The following is a 12,583-nucleotide window of genomic DNA, read 5'->3' as shown; positions in this document are numbered from 1 at the left end:
TGACCGTGAGCCGGGGTTTTAATGCCACTCCCGGCTGATCCTTGGTTGGGATGCTAGAACAATCTCATCTCATATACATCACTCTCTTGCATCCACTTTTGGACCACCTCAGATCCCGTCCTACAGCTTCAGTCAACATGAACCCCGCTGTTTCTAACCTCGTCATCTCCATCGGAGCCATGCAAGGTGAGTCTCAACAACTTTCAGTGACCCAATGACGTCCTCGGCATCTTTGACTGACTCCACCATCTGCCCAGTGGCCCGAAAGCTTCCACTGGATGATCCTCAATACTTGACATATCTGAGAGGAGGTTATGTCACCGCCCAGGTTGTCTCGTTCCTCATCTACTTTGCCATCACCTTGATCGTGAGTTGCAGCGACATAACTTGACGGGTCGTGTGCACATGAGCTCATCTCTCCGTCATGGCAGATTCGGAAAAAGAATGATTTGACAGTGCTGAAATATGTCAACCCAGCAACGCCCATGGTCAGTGGAAACAGCTTCGAGCTACGTATCGAATGACTGTGCTGATATCGCTCAGAACCCCGACTCAAAGCCTGAATTGGTGACTACCACCGTAAGAGATTATGATCTCGCAGAGACTGGAAAAGCCATGAAAAGTCTCTTCTTCGGTATCGCTTTCATGGGATTCCTTGTGAGTACATCCATCAGTGTTGACAGGGAAAATTCCTCTCTCGACTAACCTTAGACCTCACACAGCACGGATACATGAAATACACCCAGCCTCTCTTCATCCAGGGCCTGATGACCATCAAGGGTGTCCTCGAGTCCAACCCTGCCAAACTTCACATCTGGGGATCTAAACCCGAAGGAGCCCTCTCTCGACCATTCAAGACCGCCCCCGGAATCATGGAGAGTCTCACTGGTGCCGCTGCTGGTCCGCAAACCGACGCTGCGACTATCAAGGCCGCGGAGAAGGCTGGCAACAAATCCGAATAGAGCTCTCCCTTCACACGGTGATTACGGACACACATTCCGGTCATCCGAGGGTCATATCACGAGCCATAGATTGCGTCAAGAGATAACGATTTTCTGTGCACCCTCTTTAAACCCAACCCCCTTATGCATCCAATAATGATTCGTTCAAGTGTAATTTGACATGCGCTCATTGCTTTTCGTCATCGTCATGTGCGCCGCGCATGCTTCTCCCGAGATATACACGATCATCTCCCGTAGCTTGCTTTACGACTGAGAGGAGCAGGCAACATACCCGGTCCCCTCTCGGTCGGTGTCGTATTACTACTCATCAAGGTCTCGTAGGTTGAGCCCGATGTGTTGGACAATTCCCCAAGGATTGACGGCGGGACGGATGTGTTGGAGGCAGAAGAAGATCGACGCACGGCACGGGGAGGTGTACCTGCAATCGCTGGGGACCATGGCGGACTGGAGAGGCGCTCGTTAGGCGATCCCGGTGTCTCTGGTCCACCCGGCAAAGTTGGTGAATGACGTTGACCCTGTGAAGCTTCTTTGAGGAGGAATTCGACGAACAGGTTGCTGAAAGACTGCAAGACAAGTCAGGAACACTGGGTAATGACGAGTGAGTAGTCCGCGACGTACCTCGTTGAGCGCAGCTGCGTCCTCGGCACTCTTCTCTCCTTGACGTGCTTTGCCTTTCTCCACCTTTGCTCTTGGCGCGCCTTTATCTATTCTCTGCAGTCCGGCCTTCTCCCGCTCTGTGTCGTCCCAGGAGAGAATCGTGGCAAGAATGGAAAGCATTTCAAACCGCTTCGAGTCGGATCGAGGGGCAGTCAGGAAGGAGAGAAGTATATTGGTGACAAGACGTCTGGTCGTGTGAGCGCGAGACCGATGTCTGATCTACTCACCGGTCGACGTTTGTATCTGAAGTGTTTTTCCTCAGTCTCCGCAACGCTTCAGTCAAATGCTCGTTGTTAACCACAGCTAAGAAAGACAGGCACTTCAGCTTCTCTCATCACTCATTGAGATCTGAGCTCACCATCGTGCCGAAGTTTGCCAATAATTTGCGTCTTCTCCTTGAGCTCTTTCTCCAGCGCCGAAGATCTGGTTTTGTCGCTGCCTACTTCCGTCAAACGAGTCTCCGCATTGGCAGCTCGCAGCTTGTACTCGGACAAAGAGGCTGCAGCTAATTTGAGCTGTGCCTCCAGCTCCGCCGTAGCTTGTCGAAGCTCTCCATCTTTGTCTGTGAGATAAGGTTTAGCGGAATCTCCCAGCTTTCTTGATCAGTTCCCACTCACTAGCTTGAAATTCACTGAGCACGTCCTGTAGATTACTAGCCCTTTCCTTTTCCTGCGTTGATTCCTGTCGGGCCCGCTCCAATTCTCGTAGTCCATCCCTTTCACGTTTCTCCATTGCCCTCACTTCATCTTCCATCCGTTCTCTCTTCTCTCTCTCTCGACTAGCCTCTGCCTCCCATTCTTCCCTCTCTATACGCAGTCTCTCCATTTCTCCACGTAGCTCCCTCATCTCACGCGTGAGCGAGAGGACATCCGAGGAGGATGAATCGGATTGAGATCTCAGTTGTGCCAGCTGGTTTTGGAGTGACGTAGACTCCTGGTTGACATTGACGAGCTCCGATTTCAAAGTTTCAATGTGTTGCTGCAGCTCTGAGATTTCGGCATGCAATGTATTGATAGTGTTTTCTCTCCGGTCCAGCTCTTCCTACAAGCGAGAGGATGAGATCAGCCAAGTCCAAGTAGACATTGAGCGACTCACTGCGTCTTCGCGTAACTTTTCGCCCAAACTCTGCCTCATGCCTGTGAGCTTGCTCAAGAGGCTCCTGTACTGAGCTCCCAGCGTCTCTTTCTCCGCTTTGGTGTTCTCCAGCTCTGTCTCTAGCTGAATCATCCGTTCTTGTACATCCATGGACGATCTCGGAGAAGTCATTTCATCATTGGCCAGCTCCAATCTAACATTTCTAGCTGATCCCGGTATCCCATCTCCCGGTCTAGGACTCAGCGGAGACTGAAGGGCGGAGGAGAGAGCGTTGGGTGATGCTGGTGGTGTCAGTCTGGACGGACCTGCTGGAGCTGATGGAGAATCAGGCCGATGATTCTCGTCATGGTCGACGTGATTCCCATTGGCGTTTTCACTGGCTGGTGTCGGGTTTGCCATGGTGCCTGCGATATCGCATGGATCACAAGACAAGCCAGCTCTACCTATTCGTAGCCTTTAGCAGCTGATGAAGTCGTCCAGTTGGCTTCAAGATTGCGAATCAAGGCAGGCAAAATATGAAATGAACAGAGACTATATCATTCCACGCCCCCCTTCTCCCTCTGAAAATCTCGGAATCACCGCAGCGCGCCAAAAATGACCCCGAACGCAGTACTCGCGCTCCTTGATCTGTGACTCTTGACACTCTTGACACGCATCCTTTCTACTGTCCGACCAAGGGATCAGCAGCCGATCAGAGATGATGAGCTGAGGGACGAGAAAGCTATTGGACTCGCGGGTGTTCTATTGCATCAGCCACAAGCTGCGACGGTCCGCCAGGCCAACGCTTCAACATGCCAGTCCTTCGTGGCTGTTCAGCCTTGGTCATAAGATGCTTCAAGAGGGTCGAGCACGCTGCTGATTGGCTCACTGGAGCTGCAGGACCTGTGTTTATATTCCTATGCTGGGTCCTAATCAGCTTGGGGGGTTTCGCATTCTGTGAGTCCAAAGCCGCAGCGTCGAGCTCTGCCTAGGCGAATTGAACTTATTTGGGATTCAGTCGATGTCATCGGACGGGGTCTGCAGTGGTCAATCATATTCCTCCTGAGTCCGATATTGGTCTTGGTCCCTCTCAATCTCTATGTCCAGTACTACCTCGTGACGCATGTCCCCCCTGGCTTCCCCTCACCTCGCGCCATTGCTCTCTCCCCGAACCCCATAAAAAGCTCCAGGGAACGGTGGCTCACGTTGGAGGAAGGGAGCCTTTTCCGCGCCGAGACTTGGGGTTTCAGACGATTGGGGCATCATGCGGAGGAGAATGACGCGAGGATGGACACTCGAGGGAGGAGAGTGAGACGGTGTCGAAAATGTGATGGGCCAAAGCCAGAGGTCAGCAAAACTTTAGGGTAGTGGCTGCTAGGCACGGCGCTCATTCTCGAATTCTCAGCGGACGCACCATTGCTCTGTCTGCCGACGGTGCGTCCTTCTCATGGATCATCATTGTCCTTGTGAGTGCGACATGCTGCTACGCTCAACAGGGCTAACAATAATTTTCAAGGGATCAATGGCTGTGTGAGTGATTAGTCAAACTTCTTCTCCTCGCTGATGACTTGGCAGGTCGGTCTGTACAACCAAAGACATTTCGTTCTCTTCATGTAAGCGGAGATCAACCTTTAGGGGTCCGAGTTGAAGAAAGTTTCACCCATCCTTTGTAGGTTTTGGCTATCCTTGGGTTGTTGGGTTTTCGCATCGCTAGGTCTGTCAAATCTGTGGGAGTCATTCTCGTTCAAATCGAACGTGAGGGCTAGTCAGGTATTCAACCTTGTACACGCTGATTTAAGGACACGCAGTGGACCTACTATACCCCTAGATTGGCTTACACGCTTGTATACATACTTTGTATCGCGATGGGTGAGCTTCCCAGTCCCAAATGCCAGGCGTGATCTGACGTAAGGCGCAGGTGTGGCTGTCCCTGTTCTCGGCACATGGCATGTTTTCATGGTATCACGAAACGAAACGTCTATAGAATCTCATGACAATTCATGGCTCGAAGGCAAAGCCAAAAGCGAGGGAATGGCGAGTTCGCTTCTGTCAATAATCGATTTCAAGCTGATCTTGTATACAGATCTACTTAAATCCTTATGATCTCGGTCGACGTCGAAACCTCGAGCTGTTCTTCAACGTAGGAGTGAATGGGTAGTGAGTGGCCTCTCAACTGTGGTATAATCCTGCTGAGATTCTCAGTTCCCGTTGGACCCTACTGTTGCCCCTTGTCATCCCACCGGCGTCAAATGGATGGTCTTTCCCTCGTCGAGCTCTACCTGCTGATGCTATCGTGCCAGTAGAGAATACCGCTCAGAGTTTACATGCGCCTGAATTGGCGGAAGGCCTGGTGTCGTCTCATATGAATGGTGGACCCAATACCATGGAGAATGGCAAAGCTGGGAGTCGGTACGTTATGGGTGATGATGGCAGCTTCACAGATGACGAAGAGGGCGGAGGCGGCTGGATGGATTAAGCTAGAATAGGATGGCGGCCGAGCATCTAGATATAACATACAGTGTCCGTAGAATACATGTACTGTCTTTCTTTCTGTATTTATACAACTCGCTAATGAGTCTGCACGATCTTTCTGTCCGCATCTAAACTGTTCACAAACTGATGGACGAAATCCAGATCGGAATCAAGCCCAAGACAACCAGGGCTGAGAGAAGCCCGGTCATGGATATTGGCGCACTGTGACGGGCTGCCCCGAAGTGGAAATGCGGTACAGGGATGCCTTCAGCTCCGACTGCAGAGGTGAAGCCCTTGACGGCTTCAGTCCCGAGATTCCCCAGAGCGTGAAGCAAGGACGATTCGTATTCGCCAAAGCCAGCCACACTGATCCCGTCAGCCTCGTGCTGGTCGAATTGACTCACTGTCCGGAGGTAGGAACGACAGTGACAGTGGGCGTTCCAGCGGGTCTGAGTCATCACCTGTGAGTCTCCAAGTTGAGCCCGCACGGCTCTGACTCACGGAGGCGAAGGCATACTTTGATAGTAGTACGCTGAATTCCAAGCCGTCGTAGTGGACGTAGGTGCCGGAGGCTCAGCCGCCGCTGCTTGCACGGGAGTCGTAGCTGCAGCAGCTGCCAGTGTTTCAGGTACTGCTGGTCCCAATGTGGATCTTAAATGTATCAGACTGATATCATTGTGGCGAAGAGAGACTCGATCTACATCACCGCCGTCCAGGTATACCCTGCGCCGTCGCTCGTCACTAATCCTATGATCGATTGATCGGCCTTGGGGATTAAAGTCAACCTTCAAGCTAGGCAAACCGGCGATGCTCACCCAGGTGGTTGTGATCAGCTGAGCTCCCCCCAAGATGGCCGTAGAGAGGTAACAGGAGATCGCTAGAGCTCGCATGATGCCTAAATGTCACGCAAAGCTGCCTGCAAAACACGAGTAAGCGGGCACCGGGGTACTCAGCACAAGTAAGGGCGATTTCAGGCGCTACGTCGAGAAAGAAGACAATACTGCTGCTCTTCGGACTCTAGAAGATTCAGTGAGGGAGTATGTGGACGCTTGACGGGAGTCTCGGCACTGCAGAAGAAGAGCTGTGAGTGTGTGTGTGTGTGTGTGTTTTGTTCCCCTGAGGTGAGAAAGGTGATGGAAGAGAAGTCAGTCGCCCGCAGACTCCTCGAGCATGCTCGTCATGAACTTTGATCAGCCTCCGGCACTAGCAAGTTGGGCCAACATTGCGGCGCGTCCGTCCTCCCCATGTTCCAAGATGCGCTAGCTTGATCGCATATGGATCTACTGTACAACTCTGACACATCTCAATGGATGGTAAACTAAGGATTCCAGCGAGTTTCCGAAAATCCGCTAGAACGGAGTTTTTATTACCTGTGACGTCTTGAACTCCGGTAGGTTGTACTTTGGAAACCCTTCAACATGGTGACAACGAGGTCGAGTAGCAAGAAGAGGGACGAGAGCGAGTCATGTTCTGAAGCAAAACCGCACCGCGAGAGAATTGTCGAGGTCAAGCACACCGCTGGAGCAGAACGTGATCATCACGAGGGACAAGCTCTACGTCAATCCACCGACATCTTGCAAGCCATGCACGCTCTGCTGAGTCCGCGAGCGAAGGATTCGACCGTATGCCCCTCTGAGATCGCTAGAAAGCTACATAATGACGATGTCTCCCGATACCCTGACTGGCGGGTCCTGATGGATTCTGTCCGAGACGAAGTTTGGAAAGCCGTGGAAATCGACCAGGTCCAAGTGACTCAAGGAGGAAAGGTGCGAGACTTGGAGGATAAGGACAACCTCAAGGGACCTATCAGAGTACGAAAGGGTCCAGAATGGCAGGATTAAAGATATCATGGCATCATCTCGCAGAGTGCTTAAACCAGCTACATGATCCGATGGACCTCGACCTTCCATGACTTGTCTGGAGAAATATTGGACCTTCATCGACTCGCCTCCTGCTATTTTCGTCTCGTGATGGTGAATCCTCTGCCCAGTACACCCGATAGTATGTACGCCACCGCTCCCATGATAGCGATATCGAGAGCGAGAGTCGGTTCAAACGTCATGTGTAAGGATGACAGCTCCGTCATCCTTATCGAATTCGAAAGAAGGTGGCGCAAATGGGGACACCTGGAGATCATCAAACCTCGATACTTGTGCACAGTCAATCTCAGAACTCACGAGGACGCGATATTTGTCCCGTCTGAGATGAGAGGGTGGATGGATTTGTAACAGCCTGGTCTTTGCTGATGCTGCTATTGGTCAAAGCTTTCAGCAGAAAGGATGTTCACGGACAAAGACTCGACTGGCCTCAAAGGATCGCTTGGGTTACGGCTGTTCGTACATAATGCATAGTCACCACATCCTCCAATTGCCATTTCGCGTAGCCATATTGCCGGGGATAAGTCTCGGTCTAGGTAAGGTTTTCGAGAGCGGCTCTGGCGGTGTGAGGTGAAACCGGCGAGATCCCTGCTCCAGTGCAGATGCCGCTTCGATGTCCTCCACGTCTCCTCCCTGTGAGACGATTTGCTGTAGCGCCATGAGAATCAGTAGAGTACTTGGCCTGTCGGCACTGGTAGCAAGGCGATTCATAAGGACTGCATTGCAGGCCAATGCTCGCGGAATGACTGTTCTTTGTCATTCCATCTATTGACGCAGTTGTTGCATTCGAAGGGGTCGTACCGATTCGGGTCATGGGCAGGACAAGGGGCACAACAGCTGGTATCAGGAGGGAGCGCCTTATGAGAAGCTGCTTGTACCGACTGATCGGTTACTTGCTGTGGGGGATTCGACTAGAGTCCAAGCCATCAGATCCCTTATGAGCAGTCCTCAGGGAAGTCGGGCTCCGGGGCGATCCCTAAAGGAGGCACGAAGAGACAGCAGGGTTGTGTAGCAGAGAGCACAAAGTATCTAGCAATACATGCAGAGGTCCTTGGATTTACACTTGACAGAGGTGATCAAGATCACGAGCCAGGTCGTGTCAGGTCACAATTCAAAACCTCGTGACGTCTCGCCCGAAGAACATAGCCAGTGTCCAGTAGATAGGTATGAGGATCTTGTTCCTCCACCCCATAGCGAGTGTCATGTAGTATGATCTCCACACTAGCCATGCTGAGAATCTAGCCACCGTATAAGCTGTATTAAGACTTCGCGCAGATGGGAAGAACAAGCTGCTCACCCTGCTAGCCTACTTCGTGGACCGGATATGCTCTGAGACGACCTATCAAGCAAGCCCTTCAGGGAGATCAGCTTTGAGACGGAACATGAGACGCTTCAGCCTACCCTATTCTCGCCGATGAGAACCATACTCCCTCTATTCTTCCACTTGAACTCCTTGATCGCTGCAATCTCGGTACCCTTCGCGCTGGCATCCAGTGTTTTAGCCATATATTTAGCCATTTGGGAGGCAACTGAGAAGATCAGTATCTGGAGGGGAAAGATGCAATGACTGACCTTGAGCTGTGGCGGGCAAACGACCTCCCTGAGGCATAGCATTATCTCCTATAGCAGATACATCGGGGATAGACTGTCCATGCTCATCGAAGACATTCAGTTGCCCATTGACTATGAGGCTGTGGGCAAGTATGAGTCGGCGCCGTACATAGGGCATGCACGTACGAATCCGTTTTCTCGTCTTTCTTCAGTCCCTTGAGCGACTTTATAAACGCATTGGAGGCTAGACCTGTGGACCAAACCAGCAGTCCAAAGGGTTCTGTTGCATGGTAAGCCACCACATGTCAGCTGACTCTTGTGCTTACCTCGCTTGCCCCCCTCGAGCTCTAGCCAGTCAGGACCCACCTCCTTGATGGTAGAGTTCGGTCGGACTTCGACGCCCTCTCTTGCAAAGCGCTTCTCGGCGTAACGTCGAAGAGTGCTGATCCATTCAACTGGGGAATCAAGGTCGTGACTTACTCATCGAAGTTCATCAAAATTCCAGGTGCGACGTCGTAGACTCTAATATTGACAAGGTCTTTCAACTGAGGATATAGTCGATACACATCTTGACGGACAAAGTCATGTAGCTCGGCAGCGACTTCTACGCCCGTAGCTCCTCCTCCAACGAGCGAAAATTGTAGTAGGTTTCGTTGTTCCGCTTCTGTTCGTCCTGGGACGAGGGCCTGTTCGAGTCGCTCCCTGAGGAAGATCAGACCTTGAAGATGCGCCTCGAGGAGCTTTTCACTCACAAGATCTTATTACGGATCGCCCTGGCATCTCGGACATCCTTCAGGAAGTGGGCGTATTCTGTAACCTGTATGAAGAGTGTCAGCAGAATCGCGCTCGGAGATGAGCAAGCTCACTCCTTTGATGCCGAAGGAAGCTGACCAACATCCTACAGCAATGACCAACTTGTCATAAGGCAGATCATACGGATGCTGTTTATCCACGGGGACGGACTGCTTTGATGCTTTCAAATCGTCCGAGGTCGCATCCCTGGTGGGTGACAGAGCCGGTTCAATCTCCACTGTCCGCTTTGAAAAGTCTGTTCAAGAAAGCCATATCAGCCTGAGCGGCTGACGCAGGATATATCATGCACTGACTTATGTTGTTCGCCCACCCCTGAGCATAATTGACGTGCTTGATTCCTCTGACGGGCTCAGTGGCACATCTGTACTCCAATGTTCCAGTCACGGTCGAGGCGAGAAAGGGCGTAAAAGAAAAGTAGGAATTGGGTGAAACGACGGTGACTGAAGTGACAGCTCAGTCACTGCTTGCGTAGTCATACTTACCATCGTACAAGCTCTTATTCACCTGACTGAGCAACACACAGCTCAGCTTCATTGGGGTTTCAGAGAGGCACAGGGCTCACCGGGCGACGTTGAAGCCGGCCCAACCGCTTCCGAGCACCACTAGCCGCTGCTTTCCGGAACTGCTCGCAGTTGATGCTGCCCGAGCGCCGATACTCTCAAGGGCACTCAGACGTACTCTGATACGACTGAGCATTCAGAGCCAGAGAAGTCGAGTTGTTATTCTGCAGATGTACGAGGTTCCCGCGCTGACTGGGACATATACCTTAATCTAGCTTCGCATCCGGGTATTCCGGCTGGTTCAAAAAGAAAGATTGGTGGCTATGACGCAAGGCATTCGGGCAGAGTCGGAGGGGCGGTTATGGTGACTTGGACTGATCATCGTATAGCAGTCATGGGGGCAAGCAGCTGGTCGTGAAGCGTTAAGCAAGCAAGATAAGAGATCGAATACATCTAAACATGTATGGGACTTTGCTGAGAGAACGGGGTAATTATACACCGGCCGCCTTGAGCGCCTCGTCGACCTTTTTCTCGAGCTCCAATCCTACGAGGGTGTCGACCAGTCGTACGTATTTCTTCCGATCCCCCTGAACAGTGTCCGCGAGCTCTTTGGCTCCTTCTCCTTCCTTGATCAATTTGAACTGCATTGCAGCCTTCAAGCTCCTGTCATCGGCGAACGGGAAAACCTCCTGCCAGTCGATTTGAGCCCGGCGCAAGAAGATGGCAGCTCCGCCGGGTCCGATACCCTTGATGTCCGTCAAAGTATCGACGACTTTGTCCTGAGCCTCCTTAGGATCTTTCAAGTCTTTCACTTGGTCCCTCACGCCCGAGAGTTCAGAGAGATCCTTTTCGTCTTCACCACAGAGATCCTTGACGCCTTGACAGAGATCACCAAGCAGAGAAGCAGTCTTCTCCTTGTGCTGTGTACGAGCCTCCCACATGACCTTTCTACGTCCCTCAAACCCTGCTTCGTCCAAGTCCTTCCATGTGCGGAGAGAGAATGGAGGGTTGAGCAGTGTCTGAATTGTCCTCAACCCGAGCTTGTGGGACAATGGCTTGGAGAGGATCGAAGCGCAAACCAAGTTTTGAAAGGGAGTCAGAGCGGATTGAGGGTAGCGTAGGATCTTATCATCAGAGCTTGAGTGTTTGCCGGCGTCGGCATCGGGCGGGGTCTTACGCTGGGACGATGGATCCCAGTCGATCTCTCCGTGACCTTCGGGAATTTCGGGATTGGCCATGTCGAAAGCTTCTTGGGATAAGAGCCAATCCAAAGGGGATGACTTGGACTCAGAAGACGGTTCCGTTTTCGTGGTCTTGGACGGAGGCTCTCTTTCATCTTGCTGCTCATTTGCTGATCGAGATCAGCATTCGTTGAACGAGCACCTCCGAGAACATCACCTTTTTCGTCCTTGACATTGTCCTTCGCACCCTCCACCTCGTCATGCTTTCGCTTGTCTCCTGTCTCTGCAGGCTTCTCAGCCTTTCCTTTGCTTCGGGTAGCGACCATGGCTGAGATGCAAACACTGCAGGCTGGATCAGACCTGAAAAGATATGAGGATTTGGGGTCGAAGATGCGTCCTCTGGCTTCATGACGTCAAACGATAGACTCAGACCAGCGGACGATCGAAAGTCAAAAAGGAAATTTGACCCAAAATCAGTCGCGTACCTCCCAACCAGTTGCGAAACTGTGTCGTGTGGCTTCCCCTTGGAACTAGTCAGCTTCCCGTGCTACAGGTCTGCTGTGGCCAAGAGTGACAGAGGGGCTGGCACCCTAAGTTGGAATGCATGATTCGTCAAGCTGTGCTCCAGCGGGAGCTTTCTCCCCAACTTAATGCTTCCAGTAGCCTGCCTCGCGTAATCTTCGCCCTGCTCTCCTCAGGGCGTGCCTGCTCTGTCCGAGGGGACCCCTACCAGGGAATCGCTCAGCCACAAGCTTGCGGAGTCGCTTCCATTTCTCTCTGGATTTGACGCCTTTCCTCTTTGGCTCCTCTATCTCTCCGTCTGAAGTGGCCGGCGAGCACTGGGAGCCATCGTCCTGCTCCGGGAATCGTAGCTGCAGATCCGGCCAAACGGCCTCGCTAAAGAGCTCGCGGAGAAACTCTGTCATCCCATGAGATTGGTGAGATTCCCGCTTCAGATCGCTAGCTCCAACATAGGCCCCGAAGAGATCGGCTGCACGTTTCTGAGCTATCGTCGCTGCCGTTTCTTCGTTCACCAAGTCGTAGGATAGGGCGAGATATGAGAAAACGTTGTTCGACAGGACCCTGCCTCGAAACATCTGTACATAAAATTATCGCTTTAGCGATCGCCCAATCTTTGTTTAGATTGCTTACACTTATCCAGTTTTTGTCTACGCCAGAGCGGTTCCGGTTGATCGGATATCTCACCAAGGCTCGTGTTGCTGCACCTTTCAAGACTGAATCCCCGTTCCATGCAAGGTGTTTGAGAGTCTCCCCTCCGCATGGATGGAGACTGTATTTTGCGGTCTCCGCTAGCCATGGTAAAGTAGGCAGCGCGCTGTCATTGAAGCGCAGGACAAGTGGTGTCCAGCCCGAAGGTGTTTCCATGTGCAGAGCGTGAACAGTCCATAAACAGAACAGAATACTGAGGGTTGAATATCCAAAGAAGGAAGCGATGACCCTGTCGACGAGTTGAGTGGCCTCTTAAGTGTCCAAAA

General features: G+C 52.0%; 8 protein-coding genes across 8 annotated transcripts; 3 read left to right on the top strand and 5 right to left on the bottom strand.

Moving 5' to 3' along the window:
- Nucleotides 1–55: 55 nt before the first annotated feature.
- BD324DRAFT_603566 (inorganic phosphate transporter Pho88) lies at nt 56–1,097 on the top strand. Its single transcript, XM_022013963.1, has 5 exons — nt 56–186; nt 258–367; nt 432–488; nt 544–657; nt 723–1,097. Exons 1-5 carry the CDS (start codon nt 138–140, stop codon nt 960–962), a joined length of 570 nt encoding a protein of 189 aa, XP_021869620.1. The 5' UTR covers nt 56–137; the 3' UTR covers nt 963–1,097.
- An 89-nt stretch (nt 1,098–1,186) lies between these two features.
- BD324DRAFT_582277 (hypothetical protein) lies at nt 1,187–2,885 on the bottom strand (the record flags this gene model as incomplete). Its single annotated transcript, XM_022013552.1, has 6 exons — nt 1,187–1,525; nt 1,581–1,806; nt 1,847–1,922; nt 1,978–2,181; nt 2,237–2,660; nt 2,715–2,885. 6 exons carry the CDS (start codon nt 2,883–2,885, stop codon nt 1,187–1,189), a joined length of 1,440 nt encoding a protein of 479 aa, XP_021869619.1.
- A 424-nt stretch (nt 2,886–3,309) lies between these two features.
- Nucleotides 3,310–5,291, top strand: BD324DRAFT_97990 (DHHC palmitoyltransferase-domain-containing protein). The gene is made up of 10 exons (XM_022019293.1): nt 3,310–3,650; nt 3,712–4,040; nt 4,099–4,159; nt 4,210–4,223; nt 4,269–4,306; nt 4,367–4,448; nt 4,502–4,562; nt 4,612–4,727; nt 4,777–4,850; nt 4,896–5,291. The coding sequence occupies exons 1-10, from the start codon at nt 3,506–3,508 to the stop codon at nt 5,167–5,169; spliced, it is 1,194 nt and encodes a 397-aa protein (XP_021869618.1). The 5' UTR covers nt 3,310–3,505; the 3' UTR covers nt 5,170–5,291.
- On the bottom strand, nt 5,236–6,478 carry BD324DRAFT_632799 (hypothetical protein). Its single transcript, XM_022016560.1, has 5 exons — nt 5,981–6,478; nt 5,867–5,931; nt 5,667–5,816; nt 5,570–5,614; nt 5,236–5,531 (listed from the first exon to the last, which is right to left on the bottom strand). Exons 1-5 carry the CDS (start codon nt 6,053–6,055, stop codon nt 5,303–5,305), a joined length of 564 nt encoding a protein of 187 aa, XP_021869617.1. The 5' UTR covers nt 6,056–6,478; the 3' UTR covers nt 5,236–5,302.
- A 105-nt stretch (nt 6,479–6,583) lies between these two features.
- BD324DRAFT_652555 (hypothetical protein) lies at nt 6,584–7,006 on the top strand (the record flags this gene model as incomplete). Its single annotated transcript, XM_022018514.1, has 1 exon — nt 6,584–7,006. One exon carries the CDS (start codon nt 6,584–6,586, stop codon nt 7,004–7,006), a length of 423 nt encoding a protein of 140 aa, XP_021869616.1.
- Nucleotides 7,007–8,061: 1,055 nt separating this feature from the next.
- BD324DRAFT_632786 (pyridine nucleotide-disulfide oxidoreductase-domain-containing protein) lies at nt 8,062–10,165 on the bottom strand. The gene is made up of 12 exons (XM_022016559.1): nt 9,969–10,165; nt 9,889–9,914; nt 9,700–9,846; nt 9,460–9,641; nt 9,346–9,410; nt 9,074–9,295; nt 8,920–9,035; nt 8,780–8,873; nt 8,615–8,733; nt 8,444–8,571; nt 8,340–8,395; nt 8,062–8,280 (listed from the first exon to the last, which is right to left on the bottom strand). Exons 1-12 carry the CDS (start codon nt 10,100–10,102, stop codon nt 8,154–8,156), a joined length of 1,416 nt encoding a protein of 471 aa, XP_021869615.1. The 5' UTR covers nt 10,103–10,165; the 3' UTR covers nt 8,062–8,153.
- Nucleotides 10,166–10,348: 183 nt separating this feature from the next.
- On the bottom strand, nt 10,349–11,327 carry BD324DRAFT_632777 (hypothetical protein). The gene has a single exon (XM_022016558.1). It carries the CDS (start codon nt 11,142–11,144, stop codon nt 10,398–10,400), a length of 747 nt encoding a protein of 248 aa, XP_021869614.1. The 5' UTR covers nt 11,145–11,327; the 3' UTR covers nt 10,349–10,397.
- A 353-nt stretch (nt 11,328–11,680) lies between these two features.
- Nucleotides 11,681–12,582, bottom strand: BD324DRAFT_97017 (hypothetical protein). Its single transcript, XM_022019291.1, has 2 exons — nt 12,240–12,582; nt 11,681–12,184 (listed from the first exon to the last, which is right to left on the bottom strand). The coding sequence occupies exons 1-2, from the start codon at nt 12,471–12,473 to the stop codon at nt 11,735–11,737; spliced, it is 684 nt and encodes a 227-aa protein (XP_021869613.1). The 5' UTR covers nt 12,474–12,582; the 3' UTR covers nt 11,681–11,734.
- Nucleotide 12,583: the final 1 nt, after the last annotated feature.

Source organism: Kockovaella imperatae (genome assembly GCF_002102565.1).
Source record: "Kockovaella imperatae strain NRRL Y-17943 chromosome Unknown BD324scaffold_11, whole genome shotgun sequence".
Classification (NCBI taxonomy): Eukaryota; Fungi; Basidiomycota; class Tremellomycetes; order Tremellales; family Cuniculitremaceae; genus Kockovaella; species Kockovaella imperatae.
Note: the sequence above shows the minus strand (reverse complement) of the source record. Positions and strands in the feature narration are given on the sequence as shown.

Coding starts and splice junctions, on each gene's coding strand:
- BD324DRAFT_632786 (XM_022016559.1), bottom strand. CDS start 10,102: ATGCTCAGTCGTATCAGAGTACGTCTGAGTGCCCTTGAGAGTATCGGC. Junction 8,396..8,443: donor TTCTCATCGGCGAGAATAGG/GTAGGCTGAAGC, acceptor ATCTCCCTGAAG/GGCTTGCTTGATAGGTCGTC. Junction 8,281..8,339: donor CCACGAAGTAGGCTAGCAGG/GTGAGCAGCTTG, acceptor TACGGTGGCTAG/ATTCTCAGCATGGCTAGTGT.
- BD324DRAFT_97990 (XM_022019293.1), top strand. CDS start 3,506: ATGCCAGTCCTTCGTGGCTGTTCAGCCTTGGTCATAAGATGCTTCAAG. Junction 3,651..3,711: donor CTTGGGGGGTTTCGCATTCT/GTGAGTCCAAAG, acceptor TTTGGGATTCAG/TCGATGTCATCGGACGGGGT. Junction 4,728..4,776: donor AAGCCAAAAGCGAGGGAATG/GCGAGTTCGCTT, acceptor TCTTGTATACAG/ATCTACTTAAATCCTTATGA.
- BD324DRAFT_632799 (XM_022016560.1), bottom strand. CDS start 6,055: ATGCGAGCTCTAGCGATCTCCTGTTACCTCTCTACGGCCATCTTGGGG. Junction 5,932..5,980: donor AGCTGATCACAACCACCTGG/GTGAGCATCGCC, acceptor TTAATCCCCAAG/GCCGATCAATCGATCATAGG. Junction 5,817..5,866: donor TATACCTGGACGGCGGTGAT/GTAGATCGAGTC, acceptor GATACATTTAAG/ATCCACATTGGGACCAGCAG.
- BD324DRAFT_632777 (XM_022016558.1), bottom strand. CDS start 11,144: ATGGCCAATCCCGAAATTCCCGAAGGTCACGGAGAGATCGACTGGGAT.
- BD324DRAFT_603566 (XM_022013963.1), top strand. CDS start 138: ATGAACCCCGCTGTTTCTAACCTCGTCATCTCCATCGGAGCCATGCAA. Junction 187..257: donor CTCCATCGGAGCCATGCAAG/GTGAGTCTCAAC, acceptor CCATCTGCCCAG/TGGCCCGAAAGCTTCCACTG. Junction 658..722: donor TCGCTTTCATGGGATTCCTT/GTGAGTACATCC, acceptor GACCTCACACAG/CACGGATACATGAAATACAC.
- BD324DRAFT_97017 (XM_022019291.1), bottom strand. CDS start 12,473: ATGGAAACACCTTCGGGCTGGACACCACTTGTCCTGCGCTTCAATGAC. Junction 12,185..12,239: donor TAGACAAAAACTGGATAAGT/GTAAGCAATCTA, acceptor TTTTATGTACAG/ATGTTTCGAGGCAGGGTCCT.